The sequence below is a fragment of the Toxorhynchites rutilus genome, chromosome 2 (genome assembly GCF_029784135.1).
Source record: "Toxorhynchites rutilus septentrionalis strain SRP chromosome 2, ASM2978413v1, whole genome shotgun sequence".
NCBI classification, from domain to species: Eukaryota; Metazoa; Arthropoda; class Insecta; order Diptera; family Culicidae; genus Toxorhynchites; species Toxorhynchites rutilus.
Window position 1 is genome coordinate 176,065,869 of NC_073745.1, and position 23,025 is coordinate 176,088,893.

Sequence of the window (23,025 nt, forward strand, 5' to 3'; positions counted from 1 at the left end):
TACAAACATACAAACAGATTACAGGGCAAGCTAAATAAAACCGTTTAATAACAACGATTCCGCTTAGAAACTATGAGGGTTTTATTTGTTTTTTCAATAATTTTCAAGTCTATAATAATCTTCGCATATTTTCAAATATCTTAAAAATAGAGACATGTAAAGACAATGTAAAGATTTGGCATCCCTGATTCGAGCGCTAAATTCTGTTTTTGACGTTTTGAGGGATGCGAGTGCGAGTAAATTCAAAAAAATTTGAAGTAGCTCGCACGCCGAATCACACATGACACTAACTGGCATGATGTGTTCACACGGTGTGAGTAGCTGTACTGCAGTAACTGACTAGACCGACTCGTATGCTTACTCGCACCGTCTGAACCCGGCTTTAGACATCAATTTAATATAGGCTACCCATAATCAAAATCAATATGGCGTCATTTGTTTACTAACATATCATTTGGGAGGATTGAAATCGTTAAAATCACAGAGAAAGTAAAAATAAAGAAAAATGCGCTACTTTATTTCTAACTGCATGAGCGACTTTCATATTTCGGTTTCACATGGATGTGTTCACATTTAACATGGAGTTTAAAGTTAGCCACTATTCGACTATATAACCGGACCGAGTTGTAAACAACAGTAATTGACAGAACCAAAATGTCAGTGAACCGCAGCAATATTGGGTACACTGGCAATATGAGGGATTTGACGTTTTAGTCATACTCCTACCAGTTTCGCACTAGGTTCCACCCGAAAGCTGTTGGTTTCGCACTGAGATGATTCACGGGTTCGCGCTTGGGTTCACCAATGCAACTATACTGAAATGTCAAGTTCCGAGTATTGGTTTGGAAAATCTAAAAATAAAGACTATGAAAATGGAAAACCTGCTGCTTTTGCTTTTGTATTATTGGAATCGTAATCCAATTCGGATCCTGATTTTGAAGAGTATATTCGCATAGACGGCATTAAGGTGAAGGTGGAAGCTAGCCATTGTAGTAGTATAGGTAAACCCACGTGTAAAAATGGGGTAATTGTGTTTGTGAGAGATGAGCAAAGCACACGTAAATAGATCAATTCACTTATTAGACTGTGTGGCTCTTCATTGACACGAGTCTTTGAATACATTTGAAAAAAACAAATAACGATTCAATACTAAAGTAACATGTATGAAGGTGCATTTGCATATGAAGTAAAATTCTGATTATGCGCGAGCGTAACATGAGCAAATTTATAACACATGCGAATTGGGGCTCTTTTGGTATTAACAAGTTCTTCCGCATAGTAACTCGATGTTGATAATTCTTAAATATTTTCCTTCGTTGATCGTATTGTATTCACATATTTACGCTGGAGAGCCTTAACCTTTTTCTTCGTTGGCCGAGGCATTTTTATTGAATGTAATACTTTTCCGTTAACTGTTTTTGAAAGCATAGGCAGGCGTGGCAGTGTTCCGAGTTCTGCAATACAATTTTCTTTCCCAATGTTAAAGTTGTTAAAACTTACATTATAGACCCATTAAACGTGAAAATAATAATTGTATTGATATTAACACAATTTTATTGTATTGATTTTCATGACATGAAACGCAATGACTCAGGAATAACATTTTATTGAGTGGTTTTTATAGCTGTTTCGATGATGTTGTCTGGCATCAGTGTCGAAAAAATAACGATGCTTTCACCAACACAAACAAAACCATTGCCGAAGATTGAAAAATGAAAATTTAACTTTCAGAGCACTAGCCCGAGTTTTCCGATGTTTTTCACTATACAGTGCGACAGCAGATGAAAATTTAATAGTAATGAGTAATCGATTAGAGTTTGGTTGATATTACTTGATGGGAAGCGTGCGAAAACGATCATTTTCTTCACAGTGTTTCGCAAAATTATTGATTTTCGGCGAGGGGTGAGGGAGGGAGATGAATGAGCGCCATTGTGGCAGCCATTTGTGGCTAGCTTCCACCTTCACCTTAAGCTTCGTGTGCTTTCATTGCACGGCGAGAAGCTCCATGTTTTCATAAGCTTCCCGCATAGGCATTGAAATAGCTTTGCTTTGCAGCAATACACAGTTATGCCTAGAATATCAATATTGTACTAGATGTTGTTTTTTGATATACTGGGAACAAGCAATAAGTTTTTTTTCGTGTTTTTCCGAAAGATTATGCATAAAAAACATCGTTTTATGAAGAAGGGAGTGATCCGCAACACCTTTGCAGAATATAATCTCATTGTTATTAGGCATTCGCTAACAAGGTGCACATATGTTCTGCTAAACTTGTTTTTATTCGTTTGAAAATTAGTTCGTTCTTTCGAACCAGAAATGAGTGCGTTAGCCTTGCTGAAAGTGTGACATAAAATTCTTGTACATGAACCGATTTATTTTTTTGTTTATTTTTATTTTCGATCGTTGTAGTCTTCTTCTTTCTTTGTTTTTAAGAGGCTTTAAACTTTGCAGTTCATTCGCCTCTATCGTTGTAGTCTTATAGGGCTTGAACGGTTATCCTTGCGTCGTGATGTAGCTAAAGCGATGTTTATTTCTGATCTACTGTTACGTGAACCACCCTGTTATAAGAATGACTAATATTAGGTTGGGGAAAAGTAATCCATTATTTTTGGGTGTAATTCAAAACTATTTTTAATAAGCTTCGGAATGTCCGATTTGGTTCAAATGTGCACCGTTTTGTAGGAAAATTTGTTACCATTATAAAGATAGCTTCATTATGTCTCTATCATAGAGGTCTTTGATAGCAACAAACTTTAGCAATAGATAATTACAATTTTCTTTTGATCCCAATTTCTTATCACTCTGGAAATTTTTCAATGCGATAAAAAGGTGATAATCGCTTGGTATCAGGTCTGGACTATATGGCGGATGCATTAAAACATCCCAATCAATCTCTCAGAACTGCGTTGTCCCAATGGAACACAACACCTCTTCTGTTAGCCAATTCTGGACGTTTCTGGTCAATCGCTAGCGTCAAAAAGTCTGTTTGTTGACTGTACAGATCATAATTTAGTGTATCCTACGAAAATAAAAATAAAAAAAAATTTTAAATGTTTTAAAAAAAATTAAGAAAAAAAAATTTTATTGCAAAAAAATTAAATTAAATTGCACGTATTCTACTGTTGCAGTATCGGCACCATAAACTCCATTCACAAATTCAGCGGCCTGGCTTGCATTTTCACATTTATAAAAGAAAAACCGTAAAATTTCCCATTTTTTCTCTTTGTTGACCTCCATTTAACAATTTAACAATAACATCTATTAACCATTTCGTTACGAGCGTCGTCTATAGACGATATCCGCGCGACGTCCTGTGTGTACGAGTGTTGTCTATAGACGATATCCGCGCGACGAGCTGTGTGTACGAGCATCGTCTTTAGACGACATGAAATTCATACTGCTCTTCGATCACACTAGCGCGATGTGCATACTTTTCGGCGCAGTTCCGTACAGGGGTAGCACTTCGGCGGAGCACACTGCCGTAATGAAAGGGTTAACTCACAACTGAATGAAACAAATCAGAAACTAAAAAAAAATAGTGTGAAATGTCATCTTTACAACGAGCCTAAACTCAGAGGCGTCTCGTCCGCCTGTTCAAACTGTTCATAGGACAGGTAGACAATCTCAGAATAAAATGTATATTATTTCACATGGATGAGGAATTATCGAAGGTAATTTTTTTGTGATTTCCTTATTATCCCGAATATCCTTATTTTATTTTCTACTTTGGTGGAACTCAAACCAACCGTGAATAATATAATCTGATAGTTACATTTGACTACACCCCAGTCCGCGCGCAACATAGCTACGCTACGAAATAAACAGTGATGACTACCGGGTTCAAACCATTCATCTGAACCCGCCGTCATCCAAACACAGGGCAAACACAGCCAACTACGTATGAAACGATCACTACTACTAATGCACCGCCTTGCGTAAAAATGACGTTTTCGGTTCAATATTTCTGCTGAAAAAAAACCCGTTTGCATCGGAAAATACACACCACCATTCTTTAGTGTTTGTTCGTAGTTGTCATCGTTTCTCTTTCTATTTCTCTTCCTATTCCTGACGTCATTAAAATTTGAGAGAGGGCACGAGACCGCGCGAGTACACAGCACCAAACACCCCAAGCGAGCGTGATGCAAATAAATAAACGAACAAATTCATTCATCATTTCTGTTTTAGAGGCGAATGAACTTCCAAGTTTAAAGCGTCTTAAAAACAAAGAAAGAAAGAATCATTTCTGTGGATGTGGTGGTGTTTTTTCGTTGATGTGCGGATTTAATTCAAGCGTTTTTTTTTTCGATTTTGTTCATTCGACAATCTGAATCCGGTACATATAGTACACGTATGTCTGCTTACGTTTCAAACCCTCCGCTGCATTGGCCGGACATGTGCAACAATCAGACGGAAATCTGCTAGGTGGACAGCAGAGACGCCCCAGGGACCAGGCGGGATGCCCACCCTAGTGTGTGTGGCAAGGAAGAAGAGCAACAGGCGGGCGGCCTGATGGAATACCGCTGCAGCAATTCCAGCGCTTCGAAACATCAAGACGACATAGAAACAGGCGGGGGTGAGTCACTCAGGATCTCCCAACAAGAAAGTGAATAACGAAGAAAAAAGAAAACATGCAAAAGAGATAGACCTATCTAATAGTCTAGTATAAATTCAAAACAGAACATTCCTTTTAAATAGTAATTATTATATTTAACGTCATTCGAACAGGCTCAAGTAGAATTTTTTTTTCCTTTGCAAAAATAAATTGAAATATGGACAACCCAGATGAATGGGAAGCATTTTTAAAATTATTAAAAGAAGTAGAACAAGGAAAAGGTACAGGACTTTTTGCCCCACTGAAGCAGGACGATTTCCCGAAAGCATTAGAGGAAATAATAGGAAGAATTAAACAACTGATGACCCATTAACATGGCATGTAAATAAAAATAGTTGAGAGAATATATTTGAACAAATGTGCCACGAAAAAATGGGCCTTTTTAATTAAAAAAAAAAACTAAATTCGGGGGATCCCCAAGTAAATATAATAATCTAGAACACCATGCTGATTAACATGAAAATCAGCAGTGGTTACTTTGCATAATTTTAGCGGTAGTAGTAATATTGGCAATTGCCAAATTATATTAGGCTGTCAAAAAAGTCCTGTGGTATTTCCGCGAGGTGTCGTTGTAAACGCGTAGTTCTAGTTGTATTCATTGTATCGAGTCATACTATAGCTTGTTGGAAAGGTATTTTTGCGCGCTATAATATAGTCCTTGACAGTATTTTGTTTGGTTAAGTCGTTTGTGAGTTATAGTGTCGCAAATATGGAGCAAAATAAAGAGAAAATCCGACATATTTTACAGTACTACTATGACAAAGGCAAAAATGCATCTCAAGCTGCCAATAAAATTTGTGCAGTTTATGGACCCGATACAGTTTCCATTTCCACCGCACAACGATGGTTTCAACGTTTTCGTTCTGGTGTAGAGGTCGTCGAAGATGCGCCACGCTCCGGAAGGCCTGTCGTCGAAAATTGCGACAAAATCGCTGAATTAGCCGAGAAAGACCGGCATAGTAGCAGCCGTAGCATCGGCCAAGAGCTGGGGATAAGTCATCAAACCGTTATTAACCATTTGAAGAAGCTTGGATTCACAAAGAAGCTCGATGTATGGGTGACACACACGTTGACGCAAAAAAACATCTTTGACCGTTTCGACGCATGTGAATCGCTGCTGAATCGCAACAAAATCGACCCGTTTCTGAAGCGGATGGTGACTGGCGATGAAAAGTGGGTCACTTACGACAACGTGAAGCGCAAACGGTCGTGGTCGAAGCCCGCTGAAGCGGCTCAGACGGTGGCCAAGCCCTCATTAACGGCCAGGAAGGTTCTGCTGTGTGTTTGGTGGGATTGTCAAGGAATAATCTATTATGAGCTGCTTCCCTATGGCCAAACGCTCAATTCGGACCTGTACTGCCAACAACTGGACCGCTTGAAGGTAGCACTCATGAAGAAGACGCCATCTTTGATAAACAGAGGCCGCATTGTCTTCCATCAGGACAACGCCAGGCCACACACTTCTTTGGTGACGCGCCAGAAGCTCCGGGAGTTCGGATGGGAGGTTCTTTTGCATCCGCCGTATAGTCCGGACCTTGCACCAAGTGACTACCATCTGTTTTTGTCCATGACGAACGAGCTAGGTAGTCAGAAGTTAGCCACAAAAGAGGCCTGTGAAAATTGGCTATCCGAGTTTTTTGCCAATAAGGAAGCGAGCTTCTATAACAGGGGTATTATGAAGTTGGCATCTCGTTGGGAACAAGTCATCGAACAAAACGGCGCATATTTGACTTAAAACAGATGATTGTAATTAATTTTATGAACAAATGAAAATTAAAAAAAAAATACCACAGGACTTTTTTGACAGCCTAATATAAGGCATACAGAGCGTGTGCTAAAAACGAAGCGCTACGAGTGACACTTTCGGTAGCGGCGATACAAAATGTGTAAAAAACTATGTACCAACACAAAATTATTTTTTATATAAAATAAAACACAAAATATGATACAGACAAATTGTTATTATTAATGAAAAGAAAAACGAATTTCTGACAAATGAATGGATGAACTACGAAATCAACTTGACTTACTTGAAGGAATCAACGTGAACTTAAGGAAAAAGCCGAAAGATCGAACTTACAATCGATCAACTATACAAAAAAAATTTAGAGAAACAAAAGCGGCTCATGACCGCATAACGAATATACTTGCAGTATTGGAAGATGATATCTCCACTACTACATTTTTGCACTTAAACAAGAAGGCTAAAGAAATTATTATTATTATTTGAATTAATTGTTAGCAAATACTGAGACAAAGTTTAAATTGAAAACCATCGCAAAACTAGCAATTCTTCAAAAAGGTTGAACCAAATATAATAGAAGAGGTCGAAAACATTAATGCAATAATGGCGAATACAATAGAAATTATAAAAACAGTCAGTGCATTAATTCCATCATATGATGGATCTGTCGACAAACAAGAGAGTGTCCAAGACGCTCTCGACGTAATTGAAACATTAATAACAGATGCCAATAGAGCTACTGTTATCAACGTAATACTAATAAAATTCACGGGGAGAGCGAGAAATGCGTTCGCTTAAAAACCTGAGACCGTTGAAATAATAAAAACAAAGCTAAAACAAATCGTTACTCCGACGCCACCGGAGACAATTTTAACAAAATTATCGTCGTGTAAACAAAAAACTGACATAGAATCATTTACTAGAGAAATAGAAACGCTTGCATCCCAACTGGAAGCAGCATATATATCCAAGAAAATACCGAATGAGGTAGCTAAAGACCTAACAACAAAAGAAGCCGTAAAATATATGGCTTCAGGTCTGAAAAACAGCCAAACAGCACTTATATTGAGAGCTGGTACATTCAACCAGCTACCTGATGCTATTAATAAAGTATTGGAAGTTGATTCCGTAATCGAGCCAAGCGTGCTCCTCACGCGGGCTCGGCAAAATAATCAAACTAGGTCACCAAGAATTGACGAACAATGGAGAAGCAGAAACGGGAATAATCGAATAGATAATCGTCAACTCAATAATCGCTTCAGTAACAGAAGTGCTAATCAGCATAATAATAATTTTAACGGACCGCGGCGATACCAATTCGATCGCCCCGACTACCGAAGAAATCAAAATCAGCAATATGATGGGTACGGTCAACGTAGCGACCAAACCAAAACAAAACAATAACAGAAATGTAAACTACCAAAATTTCAATGCCAATCGTGGACCGAGAAATACCGAGTACCGAGGACCGAGGATACAGCGGAAAACCATAAATTTCCAAATATTCTCACCAAAACTTACCATTATAATATAAAATTATATTTAGACATAATTTTTGTATGATATTTTTCACCACTTGCATGCAAAAGTGATTTTCATTTACATGGAGTACTAATTTGATTTGGGAAAAATAATTATCATTCATAGTTTTTATTTTGAAAGTGTGTTCATTTATTCTGCAAACCCATATTGTCATGCCTACTCCCCCGTTTCGTAATACGAAGCTCAATGCCGTCAACGTTCTTGCTTGTTTATTTTTTGTATCTTTATTTCTTCAGGATGCTGAACGTAATCAGAACGAAAATGATTCAAAATAACAGAAAAATTCAAATGCTGTTGAAGCAGAGCAGAAAATATAGGATGTTAGCTTTGATATCTAGGAAGCTCTACAGGAAATACGTTTCGTTACTCTTTAGTCCGGTTAAATCCCGAAAACGTAGGGTGTGGTCAACTGTAAGATGCATTTGAATATCAACTTTAATTTCTCTAACAATATCGGTCTTTCAGGTAGAAAATTCTAGGTTTTGGGAAGATGAAGTACCAAAGTTTAGTGATAAAAAGTTCAAAAACACGTTTCGGTTTGACAGATGTACGTTTAATTTGTTGGTCAAAAAATTACATCGCCTGCAAAGAGAAGATACTCTTTGGCGGTCTGCTATTCGGTTGGAGAAACGCATCGCTATTGCCCTGTATGCTTTCGGATCGTCAGCGGAATATAGAACTATTGGAAGTCTATTCGGTGTAGGAAGAACAACTACTGGTCATTGAAATCTGCAATGCGGTTGTAGATGTTGTGCAACACGAAGTGTTTGACGCATACTCACCAACCTCGGAGAAGGTATCAGAAATAGTCGGTGGCTTCGAGAAACTGGGTTTTCCACAATGCTACGGTGCCATTGATGGATGCCATATAGAAGTCAAAGTACCAAAAAATGAGGCAACCGACTACTATAACTTCAAAGGATGGCATTCGGTTATTCTGTTTGCTGCGGTGGATCATCGTTACCGGTTCACATATATCAACGTAGGAGTTCCTGGCCGTTCAAATGATTCAACTATTTTTGAGAACTCCAAACTCAAAAAAGTACACTGCACGAACGAGACATTTAAAGCGCATTCGAAACTAACCGAAGGGGTTGTAGTACCGATACTGTTGATCGGCGATTCGGCTTTCAGACTGTCAAACCAGGTGATGAAGCCGTTTCTATTTTCTGTAGATCAGCCGGAGCATGAAAAGTTATTTAATTATCATCTATCAGCATGCCGACGGGTTGTAGAGAATGCTTTCGGCCATCTGAAGGCCCGTTTCAGAAGAATCGGGAAAGGTTTGGAGGTCGACCTAAATAATGTCAATACAATTATCAAAACTTGCTGCATTCTACATAACCTATGTAACAACCACAATGACCATATTAACAAAAAATGGATGATCCAGATTCAAACCTTAAATTCGAAGCAAGAACCACAAAGAGGATTTATGGTAAGAAACGAAAACGCATCAGCATCCAGGATTAGAAACGCACAGATGGTACATTTCGGTAAATATCACAGGGAAACTGTCCCATTATCTCCCTCTATATTCACTGTAAAAACAGTGGGTGGTACCCACCACCGCAAACTTTTCATAAATTTCTGTATTCATTTGATTTTTTGAACATGTTTTATGTGGTTCAAATTTCCAATTTCCAATTCAAATTTTATCGACCAGCTTGCTCATCAACGCGTTATTTTCTTTCACGAGCTCGATTATTTGAACATCTGTAGTCTTGGAATGATCCATAAAAGTAACCATATTTTCGTTTTATTTTATAGCCAATTCCAACAATTTTTCCTGCACATTTTGTTTTCTCTTTTTAGGAGCGGAATGCCTGCGGCTTGATGATGGCAGTGTTGGTGATGGCGATGATACTGATGATGTCGGCGCAGAAGGTGACATAAACATAGATTGAGCGAATGTGTCGTTCTCCGGGTTGTACGCTTCATCTAAATACTCAGCATCGCAGTAGTCATCATCTGGAACAAAATAAAAGATATTGTTAGTTGCTTCGTTAATGCCTGATATAGATCAAAACACTGTTTTCAAGTTGAGTGAAAAACTATAAAATTTGGCTGGAATACTTTCCAGAAGATGCCGGATGAACTATCTATTCTATCTTGAATCAGAACCCAACTCAAATTACTCATAAATCCAAAGCTGCTTCAATGAAAATGAATTTGAATGCTAAGACTGAGTGGTTATTTACATACATTCACGTTCCGCGCATGATTCTGCAAGGTCTCAGTTTGATTCTTTTCAGAATAATTATAACAAACAGGTCATTTGGACCACCGCTAAAGTCACCCATTGCATGAGATTTGATACTATATTTGTACGACTCAAATTGAAAGGGAAGTTCTTATCTCACATTTAATAAATTAAAAATGGTAAGGAAAGCTTTCTAGATGATGTTTAACACAAGAGAAAGTCGATCCATGCAGTCTCCTTCTTTCGAAAATTTACTGTCAAAATTACTTTTAACTTACCGGAACCAATCACCTCATCCATCAAATCGCGAGTGCTGTTTTGTTTATAAGTATGGAGAAAGCTGTGTAGAATATCAAAATAATCCCAAGAAGAAGGTGATCCTCCCGAGGGCCCCATGGCGTTTCTTTCGGATCTGTAAAAGTACACTATCTCAAAAAAAGTAACCTAGTAACCTTTATGCATATGCTTCCGCCAGCTGGGCTAATGTGATATGATTTATTCAGAGAATGCTTTGATCGTGGTACCGACATGGTGCATAATTTGCAGCTTTGTTTTTTGTGCTGGTTCATAACGGCAATCAACTGTGCCGACGAGACTGTAGCCAATGTTTAGTGTTGTTTAGATACCATCTATGTAAATAAATTCAAACTTACGGGATACGTCCGAACGGCAATTCTGACATTACGTTTTACCTTCCACTTCACTTTCCTTGGTTTAGATTTGTTTGTTGAAATAGAAGTTGTTGTTGTTGTTAGAGATGTCTAAATTTTTCGTTTATTCGATTATCGATTAATTGTGGGGCCATTTTTAAATATTCGAGTCATTCGAACAATTGTCTTTCAGTATTCGAGTATTTATTTCTTGCAGTTAAAATAAACAAACATTTATAATAAAAAAGATTACGGTGTCATAATTTTAAAAGTTATATTAAATATAATTTTCAAATAAACATGGTGCAGCCAAAACCATTATTTGAATGAAATGGTATTTAAGTATATTGATAAATTTACCAATTCATAATTATTTGCGGATCATGAAAATGATCCGATTGAAAACCGACAAGGCGTTTTTTTTATTCAGAGTTAAGCCTTACCAGATGTTAAGCCTATTGAAGTTTAGTTAATAAACGTGAGATGAACACAAAAATTTCATTTTTTTTATAAAATGAAAGAAAATTGATAAAAAGAATTTTTATAAAATGAAAGATATTATTGAGAAACTACTAGGGAGCGTTGCTGATTAATGGTCAGCTGCATCCCAATAGGAAGTAGCCCGTGTCGGGCACACGTATAGAGCATCGAAGACTGCAACGTACCAATTATGAGAACACTTGTAATACTAACCTCGAGCCAACCGCGAGTAATCGGTTACATATTACTAACATAGTTGTAAGACAAAAATTGTCAAAATATTGGACTCCCGGCCCCGTCAGGCTAACGCCACATGTGCCTTAATAAAAAATATATTTTGGAAAAAAAATTGAGAAACTTCTTATACAGTGTTACAAACTGCGCCACGAACACGTCCAGATGGAATATATGTTTGCTTCCTTGCTGCATCCAGTGTTCATAATGCCCGGCAAAATTCAATGTTTGCGTCTTCAGACTCTTATCGCAATTTTTAACCAGATTCGGTACCAATCCACAGATTATAACATTCGATAGAACGTCTTGAAATAGCAGCTCGTATAGCCGTTCGCTCACCCCCTCCAGCTTCTGTGGACTTTGTTCGAGGACAATCTGATTGGCAGTTTCTCGATGGAATATTTGCCAGTCAATTTCCGGTACTTCTTAGTTGACCGTGAACGGTTACTGTTGTACCTTGTACCTTGAGGATAGCGTAATTCTTTTCTCCGAAGGAATGTGCTGAATGCAAATAGTGTTGTTACATTCAAGAAACAAACAAATGACAATATTACATTCAAAATTTTAAGAATATCCTCCTAAGATAGAGCCGGTCCCCTTATTCCCAAGCAACGACTTCTCACCGCGGGAATAACCAGCGAAGTAGAATTGGCACACAAAATCAATCTGCACCTAGACACATACTTTTCAATGGTTCTTCTCAGCGCATCCTGTGTATCTTAGGTCAGCTAATCCACCACGGACAAGACGAGTCTCATATTCACTCTACCCGCTGGGATCAATTTGATTGATCAAATCCGACACGACCACCCTGTCATATATCCCGGTAACCGATGAATTCAACTCGATGTGGTAATTACTGCTGATGGTACTGATTTCCACCTTCCGGTTCGAGGGCGTTGTGAATTAGCCGTTCCACACCCGGTTGGTAAAGTTTCCACAGCAGATACATGATGCGAGTTTTCTTACTGGCCCGGAAGGACCGTATAACATGAGATGCGGGAAGTCTTCCTGGGAGCGAAGATTAATCAGATGCGCAACTTGCGTTTTGTAGTAGTCCAGTTTGGACAGCTGGCGCGATCGGTAGCGGTCAACTCAGAGAGCCATTGTACACCAAAATATTTGATGTATAATACAAAAATACTTGGTGACTTGTTGTTTTCGTGTTGGTATTTGTCAGAGTAAATGCATCACCTCCAGATTTTTTTGAAAATCATCGACAAAAATCTGAAATGTTGATTAAATCTGAGATGCAGATACTTTTGTAACCGCGAGAATAGCAAAGTAATGTTTGAAAAAAGGGGTTTTAAGCACAGGGAATCAAGTCATAAAGAGAAGAAATACCATATCCCTACAGCCTGCAACTGAAGATATAAGTTTGCAACAGGATAGACAGGACATTAAATATCAGTAAAATTGCGAACAAGTCTGCAAATTTAGTATCCTTGCAATGATGAGAAACAAATTTGGTAAAAAAATCGAAGTCGAACGGGTTAAAAAATGCATCATTTTGCTAATTTCAAACCCGATCGGGAGCCGGAATAGAGGGGATACGCAAGGCGTGTTATTCCACAAACTAAGTACTAATACAAATGACACGTGTATTACTACGTAGAGTCGGCGAAGTGCCGCTAAAAACGTTAAGGCCGTCTGAAAAGTTGAAAAGAAAATACATGCCTGAAAACACAATATTCTTCAAATTGTATTTAAAATGAAACTGTGTATTCACATCTGGCATCCCTAGTCACAAAGAACGAACACAAAGAGGCGAATGTTGTGAATATCGCCAAACACCAAACCATCAGCTAGACTTTTGAGTGTCGCACTATTCTGACAATTCAGCGACAGGACACTCACCAAGGAGCTCGGATTTCTACTGTCAAGTAGAAGTACACCATGCGTTAGTGTTGTGATAATACTCTTCTCACACTATTGGACTAACTTTGTGATGGTCACCAAAGATAATCGTAGTACAAAATTTGTTGATTATCTTTGTGTGAGTACCATCACTTGATTCTCACGACAAATCGCAGCTCTGCATACAAACGGTACCGGCAGAAGCCGAAACGAAACTATTGAAACTATGCGAATCTTTTCATGATATTTTTTCGTTAGAAAACGACTCGTTGACAACTAATAATTTCTACAAACAGGAAATTCAAATGCAAAATAATAATCCCGTGTACATTAAAAATTATCGTACACGTGAAACCCATAAAAAAGAGGTCGACAGGCAAATTGATAAAATGCTTAATGAAAACATTATTCAACATTCTGTATCCCCATATAACTCACCTATACTTTTGGTCCCAAAAAAGCAAATCGCAGGCGATAAGAAATGGCGATTAGTAATTGATTTTAAGCAATTGAATAAAAGGATAATTGCGGATAAATTTCCTTTACCCCGCATTGATGACATTTTGGATAATTTAGGTAGAGCAAAATATTTTACAACACTTGATCTTATGGCAGGTTTTCATCAAATTGAACTTGACGAAGATTCCAAAAAATTCACAGCTTGTTCAAGTCCATCAGGGCATTACGAATTCAATCGTTTGCCCTTTGGATTAAATATTTCTCCCAATAGTTTTCAACGTATGCTATGAGTGGTTTACCACCGGAGTGTGCGTTTTTATACATTGACGATATAATTGTGGTAGGTTGTTCTATTAACCACCATTTGAAAAATTTAAAAACAGTTTTCGAAAGACTTAGATATTATAATTTAAAATTAAACAGCCAAATGCATATTTTTCGAAAGTGATGCAACTTATTTAGGACATCACATATCAGCTAAAGGAATTTCAACAGACCCTTCTAAATATTCCGTAATTGAGCAACATCCAATTCCAACGAACGCTGATGATGTACGACGTTTTGTAGCGTTTTGTAACTACTATCGACGCTTTATACAAAATTTTGCTCAAATAGCTCAATCTTTGAATAAATTATTAAGAAAGAATGCTAAATTTAATTGGACGATTGAATGTCAAGAAGCATTCAGCACTTTGAAAAACAAACTCTTATCCCCACAAATTCTTCAATTCCCTGATTACACCAGAGATTTTATACTAATTACTGACGCTTCTAAAGTAGCATGTGGTGCAATCTTAGCCCAAAAGCATGATGACATTGAATTACCCATTGCATTCTCAAGTAGAACATTCACAAGAGGTGAATCAAATAAATCTACCATTGAGCAGGAATTAACTGCCATTCATTGGGGAATTATGCATTTTCGACCATATCTATACGGATCAAATTTTATTGTCAAAATAGATCACAGACCACTAGTGTATTTGTTTTCTATGAAAAATCCATCTTCAAAGTTAACCAGAATGAGATTGGATTTGGATGAATTTAATTTTGAAGTTCAATATGTAAAAGGAAAAGTAAATGTAGGAGCGGATGCGCTCTCAAGAATTAAACTAAACTCGGAAATACTGTCAGGCTTATCAGTATTGAAAGTCACAACAAGGGCAGGAAGCAGAAGGAAAAAGCAACGACTTGAGCAACAAGAAACACAAGTGATGTCAGATATAGAGCCTGATCAACTCAAAATATTTGTATATGACTACCGAAGTTAAAGATTGAAAAGACGTCTATAAATAAAACGAATGGCCTTACATACAAAATAATGAATAAAAAATGCAACAAGGATCTGACTCGAGCGTCAAGAATCCAAATGAAAAATGATGAAATAAAAGAGCCATTTGTGCCTATGAAAATGTATGAAATAAAAGAAACCCTAGGTAAACTACTGAAGAATATTGATGAAAAAGCAAATGATTTGAAAATTGGAAAAATAGCTCTAGCGCTATCAAGCCCAATTTTCCAAATTACAACATTAAATGAATTTAAAAAAGCATGCAACGACCATCTTCGTTTTATACAAATTATACTTTATCAACCTAAACGTGAAATTAATAGTTCACACGAAATTATTGAGATAATCAGAGAAAACCATGATTCCGCAATAGGTATCACAGGTATTAATAGATTATATCGGAAATTAAAAGTTATTTACAATTGGCCAAATATGAAGAAATCTATCGCAGATTATATCAGAAACTGCATTAAGTGCAAGGAAAACAAACATACGAGTAGAACTTTGGAAAACTTAGTTCTCACACCCACAACACATAAACCATTTACATCAATAGCTATGGATACTATTGGTCCTTTCACCAAATCAAATACAGGCAATAGATACGCATTAATTCAATGTGATTTATCAAAATATATAATTATTAAACCAATACCAGATAAACAAGCTGAAACATTAGCCAAAGCTTTTGTTGAGAACTGCATTTTGGTATATGGTACCCCATCGTTCTAATGAGGGATGGGGTACCATATATCAAGGATCAAGGATCAAGGAACAGAATACAAAAATGAAGTTTTCAACAGAATCAATGACATGCTTCAGATAACACATAAATTTTCAACCCCTTATCATCCTGAAACCATTGGTGGTTTGGAAAGAAAGCATCGTTGTCTAAATGAATTTGTAAGACAATTTGTCAACGAATCGCTAAGCGATTGGGATGACTGGTTGCCTTACTATGTATTTTGTTACTGCACCACACCTCATACAGATTTTCCATATACACCATTTGAGCTTATCTTTGGACATATTGCAAATTTACCACAGTACTTCAAAAACCCGAAAGAAATTGAACCAATCTATAATTATGAACAGTACTACACAGAACTAAAATTCAAATTGAAATTAGCAGCATTAAGAACTCAAGAATTACTAAACAAAATCAAAATAAAAAGACAACAAAATCAAACAGTTATTTCAAAACCAATTACATTACCATGTGAAGATTATGTTATGTTACAAAATGAAAATAGAACAAAATTAGACAGAATATATAATGGACCATATAAAGTTGTAGATATCCAACACCCAAACATTACCATATTAAATGAAAATACAAATCAGACACAAACAGTCCATTAAAAAAAGAGTAATCAAATATGAAACATGAAAGTCAAAAACTACCATTATAACATATATGGAAATATAAACATTATAAACAACTAACACTAGAAATAAGATTTTACTGTGAAGATTTTTGGTTTGGAATTCTTTAAAAATGACTTCGCATAGCTGCATCATTTTTCTCTCAGGGGGAAGGTGTAGCATACGCATGAGTCATCCGCAGACTACCATTTATGACTTTATGACTTTGTTGGACGTTTACGCTTAAACATTATACAACGAAATCAGTTCATTTCCTAGACATGTGCTTACTAACATTATTCTGCTTCAATCGACATACTGATTTTTTTTTTGGCAGACTTATCTCACTTCTTAACTAGGCGAACCTAGCCAGAATTTTCACCTGCCCCCGGGCTTCTGAATGCCAAAGGGGGACTAGGCTCTGCGGAATGCACGTATCTGTATGCTCGTGCTGTTTTAGTCCTGATCGAGGAATTGTCGGACAATCGCGCAGGTGCTAAGGATGACCGACTTTTGGATACCGGCCAATTTCTTCTCCATGTTCAACACCTTTAGCGCTTCCAGAAGTGTCTTCGGGACAATTCCAGTTCCAGAGAGAACGACTGGAACAATTCTTGGGACCTCCCTTAGCCCCCACAGTTCCTTGAGCTCCACGGCCAATGGTCGGTACTTGCAGATTTTGCGACCGTGGGTCTCCTCCATATTCTGGTTCAGTGGAATAGCGACATCGATGATGGTGACTTTGCGGTCGCTCTTGTCGTAAACCATTACATCTGGGCGGTTGTGGTGGATCGAGAGGTCGGTCAGAACAGTGCGATCCCAGTACAGCTTGAAACGGTCATCTTCCAGGACAGGTGCGGGCAGGTGCCGGTAGTTTGGTACGTTGTCTTCCAGTAGAGCACATTGGAGCGCCAGTTGTCGATGAACAATACGCGCCACGTTGTTGTGGCGCTCGGTGTAGGCTGCGTTGGCCAAAACGGGACAGCCTCCCATAATGTGCTCTATGTTTTCACCTGGTTGATGGCACATCCGGCAAATGTCATCAACGTCTTGATGCCAGACGTACCGCCTGCAGTTTCTCGTCGGCATTATCCTTTCCTGGATGGCTATCATGTCGGCTTCTACTACTGAAGAGAGTTCACCACGCGTTAGCCACAGATTAGATGCGGCCTTGTTGACGTGTGGCCGGTCCAGTTGATGGGGATGGGCACCATGCACTGCCTTCTGCTTCCAAGCTGCAATCTTCTCCTCCACTGTCTGCAGATTGCAGTTGAGTTGGTACTCCGCTTGCGCTAAGTGCAGAGCGCTGTATCCTCTGTCGGCGGCGCAGACAGCCCGGTATAGCGTGTTCTGGTTGGCGCGTTCTGCGAAGTACTCGCGCAGTTGTCGTACCTGGGCAACACACAGTGCAGATATGTTGACTATTCCAAGTCCCCCTTCTTTGCGTGGCAGTGAAACTCTATCCAGTGCCGATTGAGGATGGTGCATTCCGGCCTCTTTAAATGCTTTCCTCATCCTCCTCTCAAGGTTCTCTAGGTCAGTTTTGCTCCATTTGACTACACCAAAACTGAAGGTCAGCAGGAGAACCGCGAATGTGTTGATCGCGCGTACCTTGTTCCCCGCGTTGAGGAAAGTCCTCAGGACACAGTTCACTCGACTCAAGAACTTGTCTCGCAGCTCCGTCTTGATGTCGGAGTGGCGAATCCCGGTGAGCTGTCGGAATCCAAGATATTTATAGGATTCGCCACGAACCATGTCTCTTATAAACTCGCCGTCATAGACCTCGTAACCTCCGGATTCGGTAAGCTGCCCTTTCAGCAGATTGGCACAGCGGCACTTGTCGAGGCCGAACTCCATGCAGATGTCCCTGCTTATGTCTTCGACAACCCGGATAACTACACCTAGACGCTGACGTGAATCTGCGTAGACCTTGAGATCGTCCATGTAAAAGGTATGGGTCACTTCTTCGTGGGCGCCGTCGCCATACCTTATTTTATAGCCATGACCGTTTCTATTGAGCGTCCTACTGAGGGGGTTCAGTGCCAGACAAAACCAAAGCAGGCTGAAAGAGTCGCCTTTGAATATCCCCCTCTTTATCTGCAGCGTTCTAGACTGCAACACATTTTCCCCATCACTAAGGTGCAGAGACGTGCTCCACTGCCTCATCGCATGCTGCAGGAACCTAACGACGACGGGATCAATTTTGTAGAGCTCCAATACCCGGACGAGAAACGAGTCAGGTATGGAGTCATAAGCCTTCCTGTAACCGATATAGGCCATGCTTCCGCTGGTTGTAAACCGCCTGGCCGACTATGGCTGCGTCGATGATGGCCTGGTCTTTGCAGCCATGCGTATTTTTTCTGCATCCTTTCTGCTCTTCTGCGATGATATGGTGTTGTTCGCAGTGGGCAGAAACTTTGGCAGTTATGATGCTGCTTAATATCTTGTACAGACTAGATAGGCACGTTATCGGTCTGTACTTTGATGGGTTCAATGTGTTGCTGTCTTTTGGGAGGAGGAATGTGACGCCACGGGTGGCGAATTCAGATTTTTTTTTGGCAGACTTATCTCACTTCTTAACTAGGCGAACCTAGCCAGAATTTTCGCCTGCCCCCGGGCTTCTGAATGCCAAAGGGGGACTAGGCTCTGCGGAATGCACGTATCTGCATGCTCGTGCTGTTTTAGTCCTGACCGAGGAATTGTCGGACAATCGCGCAGGTGCTAAGGATGGCCGACTTTTGGATGTCGGCCAATTCCTTCTCGATGTTCAACACCTTTAGCGCTTCCAGAAGTGTCTTCGGGATAAATCCAGTTCCAGAGAGATTGACTGGAACAATTCTTGGGATCTCCCTTAGCCCCCACAGTTCCTTGAGCTCCACGGCCAATGGTCGGTACTTGCAGATTTTGCGACCGTGGGTCTCCTCCAGATTCTGGTTCAGTGGAATAGCGACATCAATGATGGTGACTTTGCGGTCGCTCTTGTCGTAAACCGTTATATCTGGGCGGTTGTAGTGGATCGAGAGGTCGGTCAGAACAGTGCGATCCCAGTACAGCTTGAGCTTTTTTTCTGGCAGGCTTATCTCACTTCCTAACTAGGCGAACCTAGCCAGAATTTTCACCTGCCCCCGGGCTTCTGAATGCCAAAGGGGCACTAGGCCCTGAGGAATGCACGTATCTGCATGCTCGTGCTGTTTCAGTCCTGAGCGAGAAATTGTCGGACAATCGCGCAGGTGCTATGGTTGACCGACTTTTGGATGCCGGCCAATTCCTTCTCGATGTTTAACACCTTTAGCGCTTCCAGAAGTGTCTTCGGGACAATTCCAGTTCCAGAGAGAACGACTGGAACAATTCTTGGGACCTCCCTTAGCCCCCACAGTTCCTTGAGCTCCACGGCCAATGGTCGGTACTTGCAGATTTTGCGACCGTGGGTCTCCTTCAGATTCTGGTTCAGTGGAATAGCGACATCGATGATGGTGAATTTGCGGTCGCTCTTGTCGTAAACCATTATATCTGGGCGGTTGTGGTGGATCGAGAGGTCGGTCAGAACAGTGCGGTGCGATCCCAGTACAGCTTGAAACGGTCATTTTCCAGGTCAGGTGCCGGCAGGTACCGGTAGTTTGGTACGTTGTCTTCCAGTAGAGCACATTGGAGCGCCAGTTGTCGATGAACAATACGGGCCACGTTGTTGTGGCGCTCGGTGTAGGCTGCGTTGGCCAAAACGGGACAGCCTCCCATAATGTGCTCTATTTTCTTTTTTTTATCCAAAATATATATTTTTATTAAGGCTCATATGGCGTCAACCTGACGGGGCCGGGAGTTCAATATTTCGACAGTGTTTGCCTTATAACTATGTTAGTAATATGTAACCGATTACTCGCGGTTGGCTCGAGGTTAGTATTACAAGTGTTTTCGTAATTGTGATGTTGCTGTCTCCAATGCTCTTTACCTGTGCCCGACACGGGATACTTCCTTTTGGGATGCAGCTGACCATAAATCAGCAACGCCCCCTAGTCTGTACCCCATATCTAGCGTGGTGCGTCTTCTCGACTCGAGGAATCCAGGATAGAATGGTTACTAACCGGCGCAATCATCAGTTCATGTAGAGTTGTCATGAGCGGTACAACCATTGGCTCTTGTTGAATGATCAGTGGACTGCACAACCTTTGGCCCGTGTATCTGTAAAGAGTGTGTGTATGTATTGCCGCGACTAAGTAAAAGTTTATAGATCGGATAGGAGGGATATGAAACAGGGACACAACGAAGAAAACATCATTAAACGTTGACATCGGCGTTTCTGAGGAACTGGTATAGATGAAGCAGAAGATCAGGATCATGGCTACCTAAGATATCCCGGACGGGGATATCCGATTGTCTGCCTTTTGCTCTCAGTGCTCTAGAGAGCTGAGAGCGAGCAGCATGGAACCGGATACACGACCAGACAATATGCTCGATGTCGTGGTAGCCATCGCCACAATCACAAAGATTGTTTGCTGCGAGCCCAATGCGATAGAGATGCGCGTTTAGGTTGTAGTGATTGGACATAAGCCGAGATATCACGCGAATGAAATCACGACCTACATTCAATCCCTTAATTCAAGCTTTCGTCGAAACCTTAAGGATAATCGTGTGTAACCAACGACCGAACTCATCTTCACTCCACATGCGCTGCCAACTTACGAGCGTATACTGACGAGGAATGTGAAAAAATTCGTTATAAGCAATTTGCCTTTCAAAAGGTGTGCCTTCTGAAGCGCCCACCTTAGCTAGCGAGTCCGCTTTCTCATTCCCCGGAATCGAGCAATGAGAGGGAACCCATGCTAAGGTAATCTTGAATAATTTTTCGACCAAAACACTCAATAGATGTCTTATTCTTGTTAGGAAATAAGATGAGCGTTTATTAACTTTCATTGAACGAATTGCCTCTATTGAGCTGAGACTGTCTGAAAAAATAAAATTATGGTCGATGGGCAATGTTTCAATGATCCCTAGTGCGTAGTATATCTGAGTGCGATATCAGCGACATACACGGAACAAGGATCTTTGAGTTTGAAAGAGGCACTGGAATTTTCATTGAAGATGCCGAACCCAGTGGACCCGTTTATGAATGAACCGTCAGTAAAGAACATTTTATCAGATCTAACATTCCCATATTCTGCCGAAAATATCGGCGGAATAGAATCGGAGCGTAGATGATCTGGGATTCCATGGATTTTTTGTCGCATGGACAGATCAAAATTGACAGAGGAATTGCAAAAGTATGGGAAACAAAATTGGTTGGAGATGCCCGGTGAAGGGTGCATTTCATGGGTAAGGAAATCATGGTACAAAGACATAAAACTTGACTGAGGAGTCAGTTGGAGTAGATTTTCGAAGTTATCAATCACCAATGGATTCATGATCTTGCAACGGATGAGAAATCTGTAGGATAATTCTGTGAATCGAAGAGTAAGCGGGGGTACTCCTGCCAAGACTTCGAGACTCATCGTATGTGCGAATGCAAACACCCCATTGCTATTCCCAAAGGAACTGGCAGATTATTTTCAGTAACGATTAGTTATTTCCACATTTTCCTCGATACTGGAAGCCCACCAGTGGTCAATACCAACTCGATAACCACCTGTTAATAGCACTTGATTGAAACATATTTGGTCACAGTGTTACATGGATAGAAAACATTCAATTAAACTCTTTCACATGAATATATTTTGAAAATTCCCAAAGGAACTGGCAGATTATTTTCCAGCAATGATTAGATCTTTCCGGAACTTTCTCGATGCTGAATGGCATCCTAACGGAAAGAGTTCTGCGCGTGTATGTGTCGATCCTTCGCCGTCCACCTCCTCCAGCACGTTAGGCAACGATGTTGTCTTGTCGATGTCCTCACGAAAAATGAATGTGTCTCACCACCAGAATATCGCTTAAGTATGCTTTTTGTGTGTGATTGAATCGAGAGAAGGTGTGGTTTACGATGGCAATTTGGAAGGCAAACTAGAGGGGAATGAACTCTCTGAGCTCGGAACTTTCGGCGACTGAGCAATAATCGATTGCGGGCGCATACAATATTGGATACGGAAATATCCTACTGATGGGGAAGAATAATCTTCTGAAGCTATCCTGTTAATTGCGATTGATTGAAGAACCACAAAACCAAATGTATTTGGTCACAGTGTTACATGGATAGAAAACATTCAATTAAACTCTTTCACATGAATATATTTTGAAAATTCCCAGAGGAACTGGCAGATTATTTTCAGTAACGATTAGTTATTTCCACATTTTCCTCGATACTGGAAGCCCACCAGTGGTTAATGCCAACTCGATAACCACCTGTTAATAGCACTTGATTGAAACATATTTGGTCACAGTGTAACATGGATAGAAAACATTCAATTAAACTCTTTCACATGAATATATTTTGAAAATTCCCAAAGGAACTGGCAGATTATTTTCAGTAACGATTAGATATTTCCACATTTTCCTCGATACTGGAAGCCCACCAGTGGTTAATGCCAACTCGATAACCACCTGTTAATAGCACTTGATTGAAACATATTTGGTCACAGTGTTACATGGATAGAAAACATTCAA

General features: G+C 39.8%; 1 protein-coding gene across 1 annotated transcript; it reads right to left on the reverse strand.

The window, feature by feature from the left end:
* Positions 1-9,622: 9,622 nt before the first annotated feature.
* Positions 9,623-10,985, reverse strand: LOC129770945 (uncharacterized). The gene is made up of 3 exons (XM_055774154.1): positions 10,755-10,985; positions 10,380-10,513; positions 9,623-9,869 (listed from the first exon to the last, which is right to left on the reverse strand). The coding sequence occupies exons 1-3, from the start codon at positions 10,781-10,783 to the stop codon at positions 9,658-9,660; spliced, it is 375 nt and encodes a 124-aa protein (XP_055630129.1). The 5' UTR covers positions 10,784-10,985; the 3' UTR covers positions 9,623-9,657.
* Between the last annotated feature and the right edge of the window lie 12,040 nt (positions 10,986-23,025).

Bases quoted from the DNA above. Each gene is read 5' to 3' on its own strand.
- LOC129770945 (XM_055774154.1), bottom strand. From the start codon at position 10,783: ATGTCAGAATTGCCGTTCGGACGTATCCC. The intron at 10,514-10,754 runs GTAAGTTTGAAT...GTACTTTTACAG, and splicing joins TTGCCGTTCGGACGTATCCC to ATCCGAAAGAAACGCCATGG. The intron at 9,870-10,379 runs GTAAGTTAAAAG...ATTTTGTTCCAG, and splicing joins GGATGAGGTGATTGGTTCCG to ATGATGACTACTGCGATGCT.